At 39.6% G+C, this 22,903-nt stretch overlaps 1 protein-coding gene across 1 annotated transcript in view; it reads left to right on the top strand.

Moving 5' to 3' along the window:
* The window catches only part of PCSK2 (proprotein convertase subtilisin/kexin type 2), a 136,010-nt gene extending 124,105 nt beyond the window's left edge, over positions 1 to 11,905 (top strand). The window contains exons 9-12 of the mRNA XM_042446790.1: positions 2,584 to 2,799; positions 3,274 to 3,374; positions 4,585 to 4,812; positions 10,223 to 11,905. Of these exons, the coding sequence (XP_042302724.1) occupies positions 2,584 to 2,799; positions 3,274 to 3,374; positions 4,585 to 4,812; positions 10,223 to 10,709 (1,032 nt within the window). The 3' untranslated portion in view covers positions 10,710 to 11,905. The remainder of the gene's footprint in view (positions 1 to 2,583; positions 2,800 to 3,273; positions 3,375 to 4,584; positions 4,813 to 10,222) is intronic.
* The last annotated feature ends 10,998 nt before the right edge of the window (positions 11,906 to 22,903 follow it).

Below are 22,903 nucleotides of genomic sequence, written 5' to 3'. Positions count from 1 at the left end.
TAATGCTTCTTTAGAGTTCCTTAAACAGAGGGTGATGGGCATGTTTCAGAAATAGTTTAGTTTTGTATTCCTGTATGTCATAGTGTTGAACTAGATGGCCCCTGTGGCCCCTTTCAACTCTAATATTATGTGATTCTATGATTTTACCTGCATAGGTTTTGAAGACTTATATTGTGAGACTTATATTGTGTGGGGAAAGTACTTTTTGCACAGAAAATTCCATTTTCTTCACACACAAAAGGTTTCCTGCACATAAATTTATGTGTAGACATTTTGCAATGAAATATTATATTTGGTGCAAAATTATTATTGTTTTGTGCTGAAAATGATGCTTGGTTTTCATGCAATCAATCAATCAATCAATCACAGAAGTCCCAAAAGATTCTAGCCTGTCTAGAGGGTGAAACAGATGGGCAAAATAAAGTGGATTATATGATGCATGCCTCCAAAGTGGGTGGAAAGTAAAATGAAGCCACGCTCTGGGGCTAAAATGTGGAGCAAAAAGAAGCTGGGATATTCTGACTTAGCTCGGAAAATGCACATCTTTGCACCTGCACATGAACAGCCTGACACCAGTGCAGCAATGAATAAATAAATGAAAGTGTAACAACACCAGTGGATGTAATTACAACATGCACAAACCAGACAGTCCATTAGGGGGGCATGGGGTGAAGGGGGTGAGGGAGTCATGTACGGGGGCCTCCATGATTGTGCTTTGCCAATGTATCACTCACACACTGATGCCCTGTACCGGCTGGGCAGATGTGGGAAGTACCTGGAGGTTGCAGGTGGTGTGTCTGTGTGACAGTGTGCATGCATGGTGGGGAGGCAACCAAAAAAATATTACCTAGTGATGCAGCTTTATGCTGCGCTGTGCAGTCAGCCTGTGGATATTCAGCCTGCCTTGGGTGTGGGGCTGTGCAGTTAGCCAGGTTTTGACCCCCTTTGGAAAAGCTGGATTGAGCTACTTTTTTCCTGCCTGTCTGTTCCAGCACTCAGATTCTCCTGCCATTTGAGAAATGTGGGGTGAGGGAGTAATTATTTTTGAATATTTTTCAATATTCTTTTCATCCCTAATAATGAATAATGTTTTCTAGGCATTTTTCAGTGTTACTTTATAAGGGCATGTTAAAGTATCTCAAGAGTAGCCAATATATTTCTATATTAATTACTTTTAGTTAGCTTTTTTTTAAAAAGACCAGAATGCAGCAAGGCATTGGCCTGTAGCACAAAATGCGCCTAAGTAGTGAAAGCACACATGCTTTGTAACTATAACATTAAATATTAACTAGACATTAAATTAATGGATTCTAATAATAGCTGGTGATCAGACTGGGAGCTGGGTTTGCTTAGGGGAGCTCTCTCTCTCTCTCTCCTGCCATGCTTGTGGTATAGGTTTTACTTACCATACCTACCATTAGCACTGAAAGTAAATTGTCCCTGTCCTTGTATTAAATTTGGATCAGTTGTACCCAGTCTTTTAGCAAAACAAGGACTCCTGTGAGCAACTTTTCAAATTGTACCTTGCTGCCAGATAATAATGTGATCTATTAAGTGACTTGCATCCACTATGAAAAAATACCAGTTCTGTTCCAATAGTCAGTTGTCTGTAACATATTTATTGCTGGAAGAATCTCTGTGGTACAGAAAAAATAAAAACAGAAAATAGTGCGGAGACAAGCTCCACATGCTCTGTGATGGCCAATACGTTTTGGTCTCAAAACACTCTTGTGTTTTGGAGAGTGATCAGAACTCCAGTGATTTTTTTGTCATATATAATATGACACATGTATATCTCTCAATTTTTATGGGTTATAGTTAACTTAGTGTTCTCCTGTCTTTTTCATACTTACAATAAATGTGGATTTGTGTTTGTTTCTAACCCTGAAGAAGGCCTTTTCTCATTGAGGCCAAAATGCATTGGGCATTTTAAAAATACTGAATAAACAGTTGACCATCTCAGAACACATGGAGCTTGTCTGTTTTCTGCTTTTCAATGTGTTTTTCTGTACTCTCTGAAAATAAAGAAAATATTTTCACTGCAAAGAATATAAAGACATAAAAGTCTGAGCACAATAGGCCATGAAAGTGATTAATTTTGCCCTAAATTTCATACAATCATAGAGTTGGAAGAGACCATAAGAGCCATCCTGTCCAACCCCCTGCCATGCAGGAACTCACAATCAAAATATACATACAGATGGCCATCCAGCTTCAAAGAAGGAGACTCCACCAGTCTCTGAGGGATTGTGTTCCATGGTTGAACACTTCTTACTGTTAGGAAATTCCTCCTAATGCTGAGGCAGAATCTCTTTTCCTGTAGCTTGCATCTATTGTTCCACGTCTTATTCTCTGGAGCAGCAGAAAATAAGCTTGCTCCCTCCTCAATATGACATCCCTTCAAGTATTTAAACAAAGTAGAATGTGCAGAATTCAATAAATTTGTCACTTTATTTTGCAGTGCATTTATATACATCCATCCATGTTTCTCCATGTCATCAGCTTCTCAACACACTATACAGTGTCAAATAGGCCTGTCTATAAAGCCTGAACCTGACAAAATGCATCCTCCCTATTCTGCAGGGTCGTGGTGGCAAGGGAAGCATCTATGTGTGGGCCTCAGGAGATGGAGGAAGCTACGATGACTGTAACTGTGATGGCTACGCATCAAGCATGTGGACCATTTCCATCAATTCAGCTATTAATGATGGCCGGACAGCTTTGTATGATGAAAGCTGTTCGTCAACCTTAGCCTCTACTTTTAGCAATGGAAGGAAGAGAAATCCTGAAGCTGGTGTGGTGAGTAACAGTTATACTATTGAATTTTATTGTTTACAACAGAATATTTATTTTAAAAAATGGGATGTACTCAAATGTACTCAAGTCCCATTAAATATAATGGCATAGTCAAATGGTGTCTCTTATATAAAATGGCAAAAACAAGGTTTGCTTTTGGAATTTACATTATTTTTTGAACATTTAAAGCCATGGATGGTTGAATCCATGGATTAAAAAAAATCTGTGGATGCAGAGAGCTGACTGTGCTGAAAGAAGTTAGTATTTTTTCTATTTTTTAAAAAATAAAATTAACTTTTAACTCCCTGTTGTTCTGTAACTAAAAGGAACTCAAGAACATGAAAGTAACCCCCTTGGGGTAGGGAGCAACAGATGATATTTTGTCACATCATTTTTCTCTGTCTCTTTAACTTCGAGGAGAACTGGGCTGTTTTCTCTTATTTCCCTCTCCCTCTCTCTCTCTCTCCTCTGTTGCAGGCTACAACAGATTTATATGGCAACTGTACATTACGCCACTCGGGAACATCTGCAGCTGCACCAGAGGCTGCAGGAGTGTTTGCACTGGCGCTGGAGGCAAAGTGGGTGAAAACAGCCATCAATTATATTATTAAGAGCTTAAATAACTCCTATTTAGGGCTGTGAGCAACCTTCTTAAGCTTGTATAAACTGAAATCCAACATTCTTGTTATCTAAGTAAAGCTGTACATTAAACTGCTTATTCTTCAATAGGTTATTTATTTTACTGAAGTATACACATTCAGAGCTAGCCAAAGCCATTCAGCAAAATCAGAGGGGATCTGGTGCATTTAGAATATTTAGGTTTGCCAATAGTTTTATTAGGATCAACCAAAAGGCCACAAAAAGTGAGCTACTTTTTAAACTTCTTTTCCAAGCAAAACATTTTTGGAAACACAAACGGATCACAACAAAAAGATGTAGGGAAGGAAAAGGAATTTGCTGGCTGAACTGAAGAAAACCAAGTGTGCAGGTTTAAAGTCTCACAACAGAAGAGCACAGATACTGTGAAAGATATGGAAATCTCTCAGTATTAACCATGTTGCATTTCACCAAATCTCACCGAGACCCACCTGTGTTTTCTTCCTTGTTTTATAGGTTGCAAGACTTTTGCTTCCTTCCTACATTGAAATATGTGCACAGATTTTAATACATTTTTCTTAAAATATACCTTTATTTGTCCAGTCTTTCTAATTTATACAACTTTCCCCATTGTCAAACATGTAAATATGTGATGTGATATGTATATGGCTATTTTTATTTTAAATTGTGTGCATTGTTTACACAGAGTTTATTTCTCAGAAAAGCCTTGCAAGCTTTGCAAATGTGCAGCTGCTTGAGGTGATGTACACATTTTCTTGTGACAACCTCTTGAGAGGTGCCAAAATGCAACTCTTGTTGAGACTACTGAATCCAAAGACATTTCATTCAATCTCTAGGTGTTACACAGGCCATATTTGGTGAATAATAATAATAATAATAATAATAATAATAATAGCAGCAACAAGAAGTAAAAGTAGTAATAGTAGTGGTTGCAGCAAGACATGCTGAAATGCAGACATAATGGCTTTTCATACTTTATTTATCCAGTCAGCACTTATTTGGAGGCAGATGTGATTAAGAGTTCTAATTAACTGAAAAGTTTCCTCACATCTTTATAACAAACTTTTCATTTAATAAGCATGTAGTGAAATTTTTGGCTATAGTTAATAGATAATAGTCTTTCCCAAAGCCTTTGGGGTGGCCAGCTCTCACTGTGTTGCTTTCTTACAGTGGGGATCTGACATGGAGAGACATGCAACATTTGACAGTGCTTACCTCCAAAAGGAACCAGCTTCATGATGAAGTTCACCAGTGGCGAAGAAATGGTGTCGGCCTAGAATTCAACCACTTGTTTGGCTATGGTGTCCTTGATGCTGGGGCAATGGTTACAATGGCTAAAGACTGGAAGACTGTTCCAGAGAGGTTTCACTGTGTCGGTGGATCAATACAAGAGGCCCAGTAAGTGAAAACTAACATTATGTTTTCAGTTGAAAGTTAAGGAGTGTCATTACAATCAGTTGAATTTAGCTGTGCTTCACTACCTTGCAACCTACAGAAGGGTATTGGAATTACTTAGAACATTGCTTTCAACAAACAATATTATTGAAACTGGATCAAATGGAACCTTTTACCATCATCTATATGGGATTCAAGCATTTATTTCTTAGTTGCCTTTCTTCCATTGAGCTCATGGTGGTGTATTAGACAGAAGTTTTAGAACCTTAATCTTTCAGGGCTGGGAAGTGAGACACAAATCTTCAAGATGTATCTTTCCTAAAGAAAGCTCTGTGCTGTATTATAAGGAAGAAGCTTCTTGGCCTATAATACAATTTCATTCTATAACTGAAATGGGGGGACATTTTAGAAAGAAAGAAAAAATCAGATAGCAGCTCATTTCCCCAAAACCTTGTTCTGAAATTTGGAAGACTTGTATTCCAGCGACATCATTTGGACTAAAGCATGCTCTGAATCCCTCTCTCCGCTCCCTGTACTATAGATGTTTCATTCTCCAACCACCACCCCTGCCCATAAGCTCTGCCTGAACTTTTTTGTGATGTGGATGGAACTAAGAAGATCAGGGGCCTCCTTCTGTTTACAGTAAAGGGAGCCAACAGTTGGTGGTTAGGAGGCCACATTGCCTATCTGGTGACTTTGGAGGGCTGCATACCCCAATGCATCCCTCGCATTTTTACTTTCAGATTTTTACTCCCATTGTTATTCCCATAGGAGGAGGATTTTCATCATATTTGGGGAGGGGGGCTCAGGGCTTTTGTGTCAACAGGGGCATCTGAGTGCCCACACGTCTCAGCAAGGAAATGCATCATAAGGGCTGCAACTCTCTAGGCAGCTCCTTTTTTGCTGTGCAGCATTACCGCTCTGTTTGGGTGCTGCGATAACGCTGCGCAGCAAAAGGGGTGGCATTTAAACACCAGTCTGTACGGCCCCTAAGATACTCTGCCAATATGACGTGGTGAAATTTGTGTTTTGAGACAGTTAAACATAGTTCAGAAACAGGACTAGGTCCTCTACACATCTCTTTGTCCATAACTATTCCTGGACTGGGGCCCATGATTGTTTGACTATGGTCCATAGTCCACATCACACAATTCCTGCTAAATGAAGCAAAACAAATATGGACGCTGGGTTTCATTAGATTTTTAATTGACTTGTTCTGCTGTGTAGCAGAGATGCTAGAATACTTCAAAAACCTTCTTGTACAGCCGGTTTTACTGCTGTACCATGGTAATACATTTGTTTGTTTTTGTGTTCTCCAAGTCTCCAATTAAAGGCTAGGTAGACAAATTATTTTCTGATTATTCTCATGCGGGTAGACAAAACGAGTCAGCAAACAAATCAATTAGTACTAATTGATGGCAACAGCTAAAGTTCAATTGAGTTATTTGAGATACTAACCTAATGATGGACAATTTATGCCTCTAACAGCTGCAATTTACCTTTTCAGTGTTATCTTAGAAAATGGTAGTGCTTTATAGGAAAGGAAAATGATATACAGCTCTGGCATAAAGGCTTTTGCTGTTGATGAAAGCTTGATTGTTATTTGTTATTTGATGTCATGTTTATAAAATCCATCAATTATATTTTATTTGGGAAAAACAAAATAGGGTACATTTGTAAGGCCTATAGCAGAGGCAGGAAATCTGTAGCTCTTGGGCCTAATGTGAACTGCAGATGTTCCAGATTTGACCCAACCCCTTTTTGGAGTTAGTTAGGTAAAGGAATATTAGCAAGGATTCTCAGCTTCACTTTTCCCTTTCCCTTTCCTGACTGGAAAAGATGCAGAGAATAGGTGAAGATGTATCGCTAACAAATCCAGTTCAGAGAGGAACCACATACTTTGAGGAATGATTGTCAAGCGACGTATTGCTGGTTTCAGAACCCAGCAAGCAGATCCTGTCCTACACATTTTGGCTACATGGGGCAGAAATTGGGAGGGAGGTGCATCCAAGTGCAACTCATTTTTCCCTACCAGCCAGTTTCGCATGAATCAGCTAAACTGTTTTTTTTTTTCTTGGAAATAGTGATAGTGTTCTGTCTTCCTCACAGAACTCACCCCCTTACAACAGGTTTATCTCATCTGTAAGGGGGTTGTTGTTGTTAACTGCCATTAATTTGATCTCAACATATGATGACTTTATGAATGAGATACCTCCAAGTCACCCTCCAAGTCACCCAAGTCACCCAAGTCAACAGGCTTGTAGATTCACGGCCATGGCTTCTTTGATTGAGTCAATTGTAAGGGGCTAATAATAATAATAATAATAATAATAATAAAAGGTAACTTTTTCAAGCTCTGCTTCTGACTTATAAAATCCTTCTACTTTCGAGTGTGATTTCTTGTGGGTTACATTAAAAATGGATAACTGTATCTTAGGCCCAGTATATACCTCTTGGTATATCTGGAGCAGCGGTGGCTTTTTTTCCTCTGCAGGGAAGCTGCAACCACCAAACCATGTAGCTTCCCTGTGGAGGAAAATGAACCCACAAGGAGTGGGTTCTTTTCCCCCTGCACCAGTTAAGTTGTGAGTGCGCCAATGTCACATTCATGATGTAATTGGCAAGGCGTGTCGTTTCGACGCTATGTGTCTGTTATGTCATAATGGCGGCACCTGTGTACACGGGATGCCGCCATTATTGCATCACCAGTACATGTTAGGGTTAGGGACCATGCAGTTGCTGTGCGGTCCCATAACCCTAGCATGGCATGAGCACAGCGCTTTAGCCCCGTGTGTACCACACCTTTATTTTACATCTCATGAAAAGTTCCTGCTGATGGCATTTTCTGCATGGCAGGTGTGCGTGGTATATTCCTTTCCCACCAAACATTGACAATAGAATAAGAATAGACCATGAAAGAATATAACGCCGATATAGATGTAATGAGAAAAGGACCAGTAGTTACAATCTGCCCTTATTACCAGAGCAAGCACAGGATAATCAAACTAAATGAGCAGATTAGCAGGTGCATGCTCATCTAATGGACCCACAGTGATTGCCGGCATGTACGAGCTATTTAAAGAAGAGCTTGTCAGAATGAGAGTCTCTTTTCATTCCCAGAGCCACTTCTTGGACCAAGGCTGAGAGAAGATAGGAAAAAAATACTTTATTGGACTGCAACTCAACTCCCACAGCTATTAGCTGTGCTTGCTGGTAAATTCTAGAAGCCTGTTGCTGGTCTGCACACAAGGAAAGCCAGGTTACATCCATGTATGATATTATGGGGATGTTGCAAAGAAGGTATTCACTACCTCCTTGAAGAACACACCATGCCGGGTTGCATTACAGTGGAGATTCACAGGCAGGAAGGGATGGCAGGAAGGGCCACAGTGCCATTCAGGTGTAATGCTGTGGGTGGGAAAAGACTGCTGCAGTAAGAAGATCACTGACAACTTACTGGAGGACAATGTTAAATGACTGCTGCTTGTTAAATGACCACATGCCATCCCTCCATAATCCCCCCTCTTCAGCCAGTAAATGGCCTTGCAAGTTCATCTTCAATACATGGAAGCTGCCTTCCAGGGACAGAAGGGACATGGAAGTGTGCAGGCAGAGCATTATGCTCTTCCAATATGATAAATGATCTTGTGTAAAGGCCAAAAAGTAACCAAAAGGACTGACAGCAGACCCATGGGTTTACCTAATCCACTGAAGCTACCTCATAGTTACATCTACAATATCACAGCCTGTTATTTAAAATGGTTTCATTCTATGGGCAGTTTAGTTACTTTTTATCAACATCTTTTTATACTCTTTGCATTATATCTGAATGCTGTTATCTATCTTTGTTTTAATTTTTGTAAGCTGCTTAAAACCACTGCAAAATGCAAACCATTTTCATCCCCAAATAGCAGCAACCCCAGAGCAGTCTTATTCCATGTATGGATTAAAATGACTGTTTCTTTTCCTACTCTCAGGATCGTTTTATCATTGTTATCTTTATAGATCCACACTGAAACTGGGAACTTCCATTTTACAAAATATGGATATGGCCTAGATATCTTCTAGTCCCCACCACCAACAACAACAACATCTGAGGTGTACAGTACTCACAGAGGCATATGAGAGGGTATTCTTAGTACTGGCTAAAAACCTCTATGCATTACGTTGCTGCATAACCACAATGGTGACATAGCTGCATAGTGAATCCCAGTCCAACTCCCACCCATCTCCACTGTTGTGACAGGCAGAAACAAGGTCCCTGTCAAAATCCCCCCTTTCAGCAGAGATTGTTCATGGAGGGATGTGGATGTGTGACAATGACAGTCAGTCCTGAGCAACAGGGAACAGACCCCAGCTGATTGTATCAGCTGGTGACTGTGACTATTGGAGGACTTTTGTGCTTTATAGTTGTCCCCTAAATGAGGAATTATGAATACGAAGCAGTCAGTGAATGTCTGGCTCTTGCTTATGCATTTGGGATAACCCAGTAGGATTTCAGCCAGTGATTCTGATCTTTGGAACTCTCTTCTCAAGGAATCCAAACATTTTTCATCTCTATTTTTTGACACATTTTGATGTGTTTCTTCTTTGGTATTTGATTGTTTGGATTGGTTTTACTCTCACACACACTTTTTTAAATGTTGTTATGGCTCTTCATACACTGTTTTACAGTATTTAATGAATTATAAAGTGAAACAGAAATAAGTAAAATAAGAAATGAATTAAGTCTGGAGAAGGCAAGTACCACAATTCTTGATCCCACAAAGTTATGTTCCCTGCTTGTAGTGTGTTCATACCCTCCATTCTGACGTTGTCCCACTACAGTATCCAGTCCTACATCCAGTCCAAGTGCTAGTTCTCTCATTTATTACAGAGATACTGGGGGACAGAATTGTGAATGAAAGGTAGGAATCAGCCCCCCATTGGTGGCTCACAGCCTGAGCACTGGGGGTGCTTCATGCCACCATTTCATGAGGACCCCCACAGACACACTTGAACTGCACAGGACTCCTGGCATGGGATGAGAACGGCCGGGAAGGGAATGTAACGAGTGGGGTACGCATTTTACTGCACACAGAAGTCTCTCACTCATTTCATTCCCTTCCCTTTCATTCCCAGTCCGTCCCAGAGGAGGCGATTTTTGAGAACAGTTTTCAAAGGACTGGAGTGCAGCTTTGGCGCAGCTTCTAGACTTTTAGTACGCATGCATCATTTAAACAGCATACCTCCAAAGTGACCCGAAGTAGCTTTATTTTTGTCTGTCTGTATGGAGCCTAACTGATCATTGTCTGATTAATGTTGTTACAATACTGTCTGAATTGATATTTCAATTCCTCATGTGTATACTCTGATAAATGCATGTGTATTGTGAAAAACATTGATTCAAATTTGTTTTATTCATAAACCCCAGGAAAATACCTTCAAGTGGCAAGTTGGTTTTGACTCTTACCACAGACGCTTGTGAGGGGAAGGAGAACTTTGTGCGTTACCTCGAACATGTGCAGGCAGTTATCACTGTGAACTCTACCAGGAGAGGAGACTTGAATATCAACATGACATCACCAATGGGAACTAAATCCATTTTACTGAGTAGGCGACCAAGAGATGACGACTCCAAGGTGGGCTTTGACAAATGGCCTTTCATGACAACACATTCTTGGGGAGAAGACCCCAGAGGTACTTGGGTTCTGGAAGTTGGGTTTGTTGGCATCCTGCCTCAGAAGGGAGTCCTCAAGGAGTGGACATTAATGCTACATGGGACTCAAAGTGCACCCTACATAGACCAAATAGTAAAAGATTATCAGTCTAAATTGGCCATGTCCAAGAAGGAGGAGTTGGAAGAAGAATTAGATGAAGCAGTAGAGAGAAGTCTCAAGAGTATATTGAGCAAGAACTAGTGCTGCTTTGCATGCCAGGTGACCTCCTTTCCCTGTTTGCTTTCCTGAACATTTCCATTAGGCATATTCCAGTTATTGGGCCAAACCCATTACTAGATTTGCAAGAGTAGACTCACTGAAATTTATAGGACTAAAGTTAATTGCTGACTAACAAGTCTCATTCGTTACAGTGAGTCTATCCTAGGTAGGATTAGCACTGGATTTAGCCCAATGTCTGTAGTTCATTATCCTAACTTTCTGATTTTATGATTGTCTACAGTGAAAACTTTTGACTTCTGAGCCACAAATATATTATTATGAACCAACTACTTTGTTAGAGTGTATGACTGTAACTATCTTCCTACGGAGTTGGGATGTTCATTGGAGGGTTTCGCTTTGCTTTGCTTTGCTTTTTGTTTGGTGTCATACAAAAAGTAACAACCAACAAAGTTTTGAATGCATTCTTCCTCCTATTTTTTTTCTTCATTTTACATTTTACAGGTGAATGTTCACACTGGCCATTCAGATTTGCTGAAATACTGCCAAGTTACAATGGTGGAAGCAAAACTCGATGTCACAGGGCTAAACTATACATTACACTCTTTATGCTCTCTGTCTTAAACATTTACATTTGCCATTTTTATTCAGAAGTTTCCTACTCCAAATCTCTCACATATTTCTAACCCTTTTGATGCTGTTTATTTTATTTTGCAATAAAGGACATCTTTGGGAGCCAGTAGCAGCCAGGGGTGAGGACAATTTATAGCAGGAAACTGATGGATTGTCCTGTTCCACATCAGAAACCCTCAATTTTCCCCACTCTTAAAACATATAATTGCTTCTTTAAACACACAATTTGCTGCTTGGCCTTAATGTAAGTTCAAACACATTCTTGGGATCAATTAGGATATATTCACAGCTTAAGGGAAGCTTTAGAATACAACTTTTTCTTTATGATTTTGCCACATAAGGTTGCAATATCTCATCCAGTTTCCTAGCATAAGCATCACTGAACTCAAGAATGTTTGCCTCTGAATTGTTATGTGTGGGGTAAATAAATGAGGACATGAGAACATGAAAAGTGGATATGTACAATAAGAGGGGCTTAATCTTTGAGGAACTGACTCTAAATCAAATACAGACTGAGTCTCTCTTATCCGGAATTCTGAAATCCAAAATATTCCAAAATTGTCCACATGGGTGGCAGAGATAGTGACACTTTTGCTCTCTGATGATTCAGTGTACACAACTTTGTTTCATGCACAAAAGTATTTTTTTTAAATTGTGTATAAAATTATCTTCAGGCTATGTGGAAAAGGTCTATACAAAACATAAATAAATTCCATGTCTAGACTTGGGTCTGATCGCCAAGATCATTAAGTAGGGCTCCCCACCAGGGAGCCCTGGTGGCGCAGTGGTTAAATGCCTGTACTGCAGCCATTCACTCAAAACTACAAGGTTGCGAGTTCAAGACCAGCAAAAGGGCCCAAGCTCGACTCAGGCTTGCATCCTTCCGAGGTCGCTAAAATGAGTACCCAGACTGTTGGGGGCAAATTAGCTTAATTGCTGTTCACCGCTATAATCTTTGGAATGGCGGTATATAAATAAACAAATTATTATTATTAAATTAAGTATTATTATCTCATTAAGTATGTGCAAATATTCCAAAATCTGGAGAGAGAAAAACCCTCCAAAATCCAAAATATTCCTGGTCTCAAGCATTTCAGATAAGGGAAACTTAACCTGTAGCGTTGACTGCAGGGTTGGTGGTCGCAGATGCTTTATTGCAGATTGTGGTTGGACTGAAACTATTGTGTACCTACTCTGAAGTAGAGGGAAATAGATGGACAGAATTGCTTCATACTTTTTCTCTATAATTTTGGCACAAAGTGGACAGTATTCTAATCTTTTAAAACTCCAGAATGGTATGCAGGTGTCAGAATGGCTTCAATGCAAGTACGCAAAATGAATCACATTTAGCTATTCCCTAACTGCATCCATTTTAGACTATGGAGATTATCACATGGGAGGAAAGTGTCCTCCTCCCATGCTTAATTTGTGTTATTAGCATGATCACGGGGAAGATTATCATACCCCCGCACGCTTATCCCATTCATCTACTGTCTATAAACAGTAATGGAACCATCATTATGTATTAATTCCCATTAATACCCAATGACAGGTCCATTACTATTTACAGACAGTAGAAGAACAGGATAAGTGCAATTTTGACAAACCCCCCCCCCCCCCTGATCATGCTGATAATACAAATTAAGCACAGGAGAAGGACACTTTCCTTTCCTGTGTGACAATCTCCTATGAGGTTATAGTGCATCCCAAATCCCTGGGCAATGCTAGGATGCCACAGTACAAAACAGATACAGCAACACAACAGGTAAAACACAGTCCCTCACTAGGAGAACTTGAGGATAGGTTGGCATAGGATGACCCTCTTTCAATCCCAGTGGCTCTGGAACACCAGTGAAGGGTGGGATTGGGTCCCCAGCAGCATTCCCAGTCTCCTGGTATGGCTGTTTCTCTGGGTCTCTGGAATTTAGCTTCATAAGTAGAAGGAACGTTTCAGTGATGCTTCAGAAGCACAACCAGCTATCACGCCTTTGCGTTTCTAGAGCGTTTTGCCAGCGTTTCATCCACGGTAAACTCGGGTGTGATTATCTCCTTAGCCTTTTAGCATCCTGTTATTTAGTGTATCTGATCCCATTTTCTGTTTTTATGCATCCCTTTTGTGATGAGGCTCCTGGTGTATCACAGACACTTCTTTTTTTAAACTGGAACATATGTGACAATTTAGTCCTTATTAGACAATCGGGGCACTGGCTATATTAGAATCTTTTAATATAATGAAAAATGATAAGCATGTGCTTAAATCTGTCACATTCATGTCAAGATAATTTGAGAATGTTTAATTTGTGTTGGTTTTCAAATATATCACCATGCAGTTATCTACATATGTGCATATATTTTATACAATCTTGCTTTGATAAGCTACATCAAAGAATTGGCCTTAATGCATTGCTGCTGATATCGTTGGCTTTTCTGGAGAACCACTTACACAAAACCATATTGTCACTCACCATCCAAGAACAACATGTAAGAACTGGTCTTCAGCAGCTGAAAGCTCAAGTCATTGCCAAGTATTGGATATTTTTCCATCCTGAACCTAGTATTTTCTAAAAGTATTTATTGAAAGTAAATTCCACTGCATTAGTTTCATTCATGCTATTTGCACAATAAGTCACTGATTCATAGCTAGCCTCACGGATGTTTGACCCAGGAAAAGGTACCAAAAATTACTGCTCTACCAATTTCAAGAATCTCTATGGAAAATATAATGTAGTTCCAGATAAGGTTGGATGATCTATTTCCTGTTTGTGTGACTTTTGCATGACTTCATGAATAAATCTGTCCCATTTTGTTGTCATTTTAATGTTCTGTTTTTAAAAAGAATTGCATGAAATGTGTACATCAATGCATATTTACAGATGTACTTTTGAAAGTATTTTATCACATAGCATGCATGCCTAAATTATTTTACTTCAGAACACTCATTTTAATGCATTTTGATTTATTCCATGAATCAGAAACTGTGCTGCAAAACTGAGAGAAGTCTGAATTCTGATAAATAATGATACTCCAGCCTTCACATTAGTCTGGGAAATATAGATCAGGTCAGTTTGTTACCAGATTCAGAGAAGCCTAATTTGTAAGGAAGCCCTAGTTCCAAAGAGGGCAGTTGTACCTCAAGAAAAACTACACCAAGTCCTATGATGCCTTCAAGACACTTGTAGGCCAGCCAAGTGCTGACTTCATAAAATGCATGAAATGTTATCTGTAGCAGACAAATGTGCTTACAGAAAGTGACACAAAACTGATATAACACCAACTGTTATCCACAGATGTGGTGGACTCTCTGTCGCTTGAGAGCTTCAAATAGGGTCTGGACAACCGTCTTTTAAAAAAATTCAGAATTATGCAAACAAAATATGACAACAAACAAAATACTAAAAGAACAAGAAGTAAAAATAATGTCAGAAACAATAAACCCTCAGGTGTGATTTTTTTGACTGAAAAAGCAAAAATTGAACCATGACCCAAAGTGAAGACCTGGAAATTATAGACAACGCACATGTTCAGAGATCCTGGAAGACACCTTTCCACAAACATTTTGATGAAATGTGGGGGTTGTTTAGAAACCAAATCTTGCTGGATATATTAGTAATTAAATGAAAAGTCAGTCCAGAGTGTAAGCCTCTCACTCTATTATTACTATCTGTAATTTTCTCTGTTAACCACAGGTCCCCAAATCTAGTCCACCATCCTGCAAGGTTCAACTATCCAATTTTCCAGTTCTTAGTTATATCAAACCTAGCAATAGCCAATAGAAAGGAAGTAAGTTCTTTGTGTTGCATGACTTGGTTTTCATCCATAAAAAAAGGAGAACGGGAGCCAGAGTGGTGAAAATTGTATGCTTTGTTTAGTGATCTTGGAGATTAGCTGCAAAACCATCTGGAGGTGTTTTCCCCTCTTGTGCAGGAAGTGGCTGGCTAATACTCCCACCCTCTTGTGCAAGCGATCTTCATTGCAACAAACAGAATTAGGGTCCTTGTCAAACGCACCCTCTTGCAGTGGAGATTGCCTGCAAGGATGGTTGAGAACACCTGCCAGCCACTTGCTGAGCAACAGAGGAACAAACCTCCATCAACTGCAGCAGCTGCTGACTGGTAAGTCTGGACTGGGGACTTTCATGGTCCTTATGTACCCGCTAATTGTGGGGATACATGGGGACTGTGAATATGAAGCAGTCACAAATGTGTAACTCTTGGTTGCACATTTGGAACTACCCAATAAATTCTGACTGTATATTGACTGGCAGGAGTCATGTTTTGTAAGATGCACTTCATTAATGTAGATGGTTTTCTAAAAGAAATAAATAAATAAACCAAAAACTGAACATGAACCACTTCTAGCCTCAGACATATGCATGAATGTTAGAGACTTGACAACTGCTTTCTATATCTCATTGAAGAGAAGAGAAAAACTCTCATTAGCAAAAAGCCTTGGATGCAAAGGCTCCCATTCTCCCATGTGACAGAAACTGCACTACATTAGCATGAGCATTACTAGCTATGTGCACTAAGGACTTTCATCTCATGGAAAATAATAGGAAGCTTTCATGTACACAGGTAGAGACACTGTGTTTAGTGGCTGTGGAGTGCATCTAGTGCCAGTAAATGAAAGACTTTCTGAGTAATTTGTTCCAAAACCATAAATCCTAACAACCTAATGAGCATATGGATGTGCGTTTCTGAAAGCAAATTTTTCATCTGCTGTGATGAGCTTTAGCCAATTTCTGTTTCCTATGTATAATCCATAACCCCATGGCGAGGTCAACATTCTCATCAGCATCATACTACCAAAGCTTGGAAAGTTACTTTTTAAAATTGCTCTCATTGCAGTGCTTAAAAAGTAGCTCAGTGCCATGACTTGCTGCAATGCTGGGGAAGTAACTCATTACATTACTTACGGCACTGCTCATAATTTTTCTTTTTTAAAAAAAGAAAAAAGAAGGAAACCCCTTTATGGTTGATAAGAGAATAGCAATTGAAAATAACAAAATTCCTATCAAAATGTATATAAGAATGACTTTTCAAAGTAACATTTTGTAGGTAACTAGAAACTATTACTTGTTATGCCAATAAAGTAACTCACTCTTATTATTGAGATGTGGCTTTCTTACACCCTCATTGTCCCAAATGTATTTATAACAATGTATGTATAACTACGTTGCTAGTTACATGTAGCTACATTGCTTATAATTACATTACTTGTAATGCTCAATGTATTACCTCCATCACGTTCAATGCAAGGTACAACCACATCAGTGGTGCAGACCTCCTTTGCTGGTACAGGCCATCTATATTTAAATATTCAACTATCATAACTGGCATTAGTTGTAGTATATGGACTCTGTGAAATCACATCAGCATATATATTCTATCTTTATATATACAGGTCCAAAAACTGTGTATAGGAACAGGAATATTTTGCCTATATATGTATGTTTAATAGACATACAACCTTTGTTAACAAGTACTTCTTATGAAAGCAAAGCTCACATTAATATCTTGGAAGGTATTTAAAACAGTAAATGAAGAGGATTCTCATTTCAGAAAATGTATAGATGTCTTTGCTTTGATGTAACTTTGCACTTGAATATTAAATGTCCTATATAGCAGCAAACCAACTAAATTGGTGTACATATTTTCATAATCTGAACTGAAAGATAACTCTAAGGAGTGCTGGCACAATTTGATATTATTTATTATTACATGTATATACAACATATATAGAAACAGAAACATTTAATTCCTTGGATTTACCTTCATTATTTGCATCACAGTAGAAACTGGGGGGAAATATGTCCAGTTATGAGTTCTATGGTATTGCTGATGCAAAAATGGCTTTATTATGATTTGTTTTTTTTTTAAAGGTGGGAGTCATGGGATTGTTTACAGACAGTAAACATTGTTAAAGCCCTGTGCTAATGTTTTATAATATGAGTAAAATAAAAAAATGTTTTAAAGTGGCCAATCTATTATAGTTGGTTATCTGAAGCTACATGATGCTGTATTCCTTAATGTTCTACAATGACAACGTGTGGAATTTGAGCTTGGGTAAAAGCCCAAATTCATGGGTGCTTGTTGTGGTTGTTTGGAAGTTGTGCTAAGAAATTATGTAGATGTTCAGACACAGAACTTTACCGCACAGACTCCAGGCACAGGAGGGAAACGGGACAATAGGGGCCTGGAAGGGAACGGAATGAGTGGGGGACGCATTTTACTGCACACAAGAAGTCCCTCACTCATTCCCTTCCCTTCCATTCCCAATCCATCCCCAGAGGAGGAGATTTTTGAGAACTGTTTTGAACAGTTCTCAAAAATCGCCCCCTCTGGAATGGATGGGGAACAGATGGGGAACGGAACGAGTGAGGGACTTTGCGTGCAGTAAAATGCATCCCCCACTCGTTCTACACTTGTCCCTGCCCCTTGCGTTCCATTCTTGTTCCGTGCCAGCAGCTCGTGGTACAATAAAGTTCACAGTCTCTGCTCCACCTAGCTTTTAACCACAGCTGCTGAGCAAACATGAGTGAATGATCCCAGAGCCTATCCAAATGCCTGGTGTACAGCTATGCAACCAACTCACCTGAAGTATAACCAAAACTGGCTCCCTGGCAGATTTTGGGTGCTTCCACAAATGAAACTGGTTTCACAAAGTGAAACAGAACCAAAACTGAACCAGGATGAAGCTTTGTCAAAAAGTTTTGTGTGGGCTTTTCAGGCTATGTGGCTATGTTCTAGAAGAGTTTATTCCTGATGTTTCACCAGCATCTGTGGCTGGCATCTTCAGAGAAGAGTGTCAAGGGTGTCACATTTAGAAAGGTAGATAGACTTTCTCTCCCTTTTCAGTGACTTTTTTTTAAAGAAAATGGAAAAGAGAGGAGAGACGTACCAACAGATAGAAGCCAGGAGAGACAGATTCATCAAATCCAGTGATGGACAAAGTACAACTACAAGGCCCATGCTGCCCTCTCCCCATGGTCATTTTTATGACTCAAAAACTAATTTTTGCCCCCCAAATTTCCTCTAGGCTGTGTGACATATTTTGGATTCCCTAGAAGCCATATTGTAAATGTATGGTTAAGATGCTGTCCGGGCTACTTTTAATGTTTTTAATATTTTTATAATTTTAATAATAATATTTTTAAAAGTTTCTATATCCATTCTATGTGCTTTATCATACTAGTGAGATCCCATGGGCAAATGGTTTAAATTAAATTTGAATTTAAACAAAACTTGCAAATTTGGGGAGTTTATCACACCAAATTGCTTCCAAAATGAAATAACGCGAATTTAAAAGTGCAGTTAAAGTGGAGAAAACCAGCAGCTTTTCACTTTTGGGATGTTCCAAAAGTAAAAAGCTCCAACTGTGGTTTAACTTTGTGTTATTTCATGTTAACTGCGATGTCATGTGATGTCATGTAACTGCAATGTCATATAAACTTCGAGCATTTCCACGTTTTCTTCGTGTTAATTTATGTTTAAATCCCGTTTGTCCATGGGATCTCACTAGTGTGATAAACTCCTATGTGTAAACAGATGCATGTTTTATCCTTATGTTTTAATTGAATGTACCCCACTCCTTTGCACTGGTCTTTGACTGTAATAAAGATTTATTCAATTGTATTAGGCCCAGGAGAGGCCTTTTTTAAAAAACTCGGGAAGATCGTGCAAATGGCCCCCACAAACCTAGAAGATATTTGGAGGTAAACATTTGTTTTAATTTTTTTGGCAGGGAAGGTATGGTAGGACAATGCGACCCTCCCTGTTCTACCAGAAGGGGGACTAATGTGGCCACCTAGCCTTCCAACAGGTGCCTACCACTCTTTTAATCCTTCATTATGTTTTATGATGACTATGAGAGCTGTTGTGATGTTGATGTCTGGTTCCCCCTTCTTAACTCCTCCAAGTTTCACCATTAAAAATGCTTGACATTTTTTAAAAGATTCATAACTCCCTATCCTCAACATATTTCCTACTGAAATGCTATGGCTCTGGGGCCTTCAGACACCCCTATGCCTTTTGAATACCAATTGCCCAATCCCCCAAAAAAATGTGGAGAGGAAAGAGAGATCACTCTGTAACTGTTCTGTATGCAGTTATACTATGTATTTACAATCACAACACTATTGTCATAATTGTAAATGCTCCTCACATCCCAACTTAATCTCGAGACAGCTACACCAAGTGATGGAGGTAAGTTTTGGTGGCAACTGGGTTGCATCACATTTGTGACGTAACTATGGCGGCGCAAAAAGAACCCATTTTTTTCTGGGTTCTTTTTACTTCGGCATGACAGCGTGTGGTTTGGGGGATGCGCAGTCTCGGCAGTCTGTACTGTGCCTAAATTAGTTATTTGTAACTAAGGACTCATATAAATTGTAGAAACAGTGTCATTTGATACCACGTTAAGTGCTATAGTGCCATGCTATGGAATCCTCGTATTCGTAGTTTTACAACATCTTTAGCCTTCTCTGTCAAAGAAGGCTGGTACCTAACAAAACTACAGATCCCAGGGTTCTGTAGGATATGGAGCCATGGCACTTAGAGTGGTGTCAAACTGCATTATTTTTTCAGTGCAGATGCACCTTTTGTCAATAATGAAAGATCTCAGCCAGAGCCTCCTCCTAAAGAGACTGTTAAGTGTTTGAATTTCTACCAAGAAGTACAGTCCATGGACTGCCAATCCATGGATTCTCTATCTATGAATTTAGGAATCCATATCTTGAAAATATTTTTTGAAATATATAAATTCCAAAATGCAAATTTAGATTTTGCCATTTTATATAAGAGACACTATTTAATACACCATCATATTCCATTGGTTTTGAGTATTCATGGATTTTGGCATCCACCGGGGGGGGGGGGGACTGGATACCCATTTGGGTCCATGTATGTCCCTACCTTAAACTAATTTCTCAGATGCTGGTGAAACATCAGGAAAAAACTCTTCTAGAACATGGCCACATAGCCCAAAAAACCCACCAAAAACTCCAAAATATGTTAATCACACATCATGGAGTATTACTACAGACTCTGGATGGGGAGAGCCACAGAAGAAGGCATGAAACATCATGTTTTAAGGCCCACAAACAGACTAGAGCAATAAGGAGCAGGAGAAAATAACTTTATTCTGAAGAATCACCAAGAACTTTCTGTGCAATAAAATTGCCCAACTTCTGAGCTAAATCCTCAAAGTACCAAGTCCTTGATATTGAGGAAATGCCACCAAATTGCAAGATCCTTCTTACAAAAAGCACATACAATGTGAAATCCTAGTAGAATTTTAAGTCCTTCATTAGCCATGTTTGTATGGGACTCATCATCAGTGATACTTTCATATCCAAGTTAGAGACTGTGCTTGCAAGGTTTTTCAAGAACTTGAATACTGGCTGACTGAGCGATTTTTGTAAGAATGTTTTTAAATGCCCCCCCCCCAAAAGCACTAAAAAGAACTAACCCTGCAGAGGGCTATCTTTGCAGACCTACTAAGCCTAAATTCAGTAACATTGGCTCTACTAAGCCGATTTTCAGAATTTCTCATGTGGTTAAATTACAAACACCTGAACAGGTTGAAAAGTTTTGCATGGGTAAAATCCAAATATATCAGTGGTTGATTAGAGTTTTCTCATCACCATCTTTCTCCCCTCGATCAAGGTTGTAGATGTGCATGCAAATGTACACACACACACATATATATATATATATACATACATACACAAGCACATATTCAAACAACATCTTATGTACAGAAAAACGCCACCAGACATCCCACACCTATGAATAAAGACTTGGATTAGAGAAATTCTTTTGGTAAGCTGGCAGTCTTCCAGTTGTTTACTCCTGAAACTCTGTAGTGTGCAACTTTATGATTAATCCATTTCTGTGACAGGTAACCTGACAATTTTAACAGTTCTTAAATCTTTTGTTAAAAGAGTCTGCAATAAAGATTAATTGGATCTGGTCATAGGACCCATTTGTTGATTTTTCATGCTGATGAAAATCTCCATAGCCCACTGAAAATCAGCCTGGTGACCTTATTCTTTAGGAGTTTTAAAAAAAAATTCACCATCTGAAAATCATATTAAGTACTAAGCTAACTTTGCTCCATGTTCTGCATAGTTCACATAGATGGTTGCACACAGTGCCTTGCCTCCTGTGAAGTTATTGTAAGAATCCAAAGTTTTTCAGCCTTCAAGTTGCATGGCATAACAAGTGGCTGTGGACTTATTATGCCAAAATCAACCTCAGAAGGGGTTGCTCCTGTTGGTGTTACTGTGGCAGGGCACAAGGCTGGGCAGGTCATCAATGGAGCCAGTACTGCTAGGGAATGTAACTCTCCCAATGTGGCCAGGAGGAAAAGGATAGGAAGCACCACAGTAACTGAAGCAGAGTAGAGTCCTTCTATCAGCTACCCAGCAAAGATGACTCCTGACAACGGACCATCACCACATGAGAGGTGCTGCTGCACTCATACTGAACAGGATCCTCTGGACACAAAACATTTCCTCTGAGAGTGGTGAGTTGGCATAGTGTCGGAGGAAGAACTGAATAAAGTTGTATTGTTTACTTCATCAATTGCATCACTTCTCTGTTCCAACAAGAGGAAAGGGAGGGAACATCTCCAATCAAGGGCCATGGGTCTTCTCTGTATGCATGTGAGAATTTGAAGGCAAGCTAGTCTATGTTCTGAAATGATGCTCGAGGAGCTGATCACTTTCTTGCACAAAGGTTGGGGAGGGGAAACAGGACTCTGTGGGTTTTTTCCTGAAATTTATGATATTTCTTTTCTGAAGTGTACGGCATCTCTGAATCTGTGCTCAGATTAAGTATGCCGCCATTTCATTCATAAACACACTTTAAAGCCAAGTGTTCTGCTGAATGTGTAATTCCATGTGAATCTTCTCTGTAGGTAAGTCCTAAGGAGTTCAGTGGTTATTTCTTCAATGTATGAAACAGGATCTCTTATCACCTTTGAGACTGGGAGGAAGAAGTTGGTAGAATAAGACCTGGTACTCACCGCCAGGAAGCAATGTCCTGGAGGTGATAGTAGGGCTCAGGAGCACACACCAACCACATGCTCCTAGGCCCTATGTCGTGTGGGTGGCATTATTATTGAGCAGCACCACCCACACGGGGGATGTGTAGATGACATGTGGGTGTCTGAGCACCCAGACGTCTCTTACAGGAAGCAGCGTCATAGGGCTGCATTGCAGCCTTTATGTTGTCGCAAAAAAGAAGCCATACTAGGCAGGTTCTTTTTTGCTGCGCAGCTTTGCCCCATTGTTTGGCTGCTGTGGCAAAGTTGTGCAACAAAGAGGGCCGGCGTTTCACCGCCAGTATGTACCGGCCGTAGGTTTTGAGTCTACATCATCAGATACATGGATGGAGTAGACTGAGGGCTCGTTCCCACTATGCTTTAAAGTGAATTGCTGATCGGTTTATATGACCATTGTTCCCATTTGGAACCAGTTCTGATCCTACTGTGATCGGTTTCAATTGCACTGGAGCGAGGCAAACGCAAAACCCCCGCTTTTTCCCGACACTAGTTCTTTGGTGGTTATTTTGGAAAGAACG

Source organism: Sceloporus undulatus, chromosome 1 (assembly GCF_019175285.1).
Source record: "Sceloporus undulatus isolate JIND9_A2432 ecotype Alabama chromosome 1, SceUnd_v1.1, whole genome shotgun sequence".
Classification (NCBI taxonomy): Eukaryota; Metazoa; Chordata; class Lepidosauria; order Squamata; family Phrynosomatidae; genus Sceloporus; species Sceloporus undulatus.
Note: the sequence above shows the minus strand (reverse complement) of the source record. Positions and strands in the feature narration are given on the sequence as shown.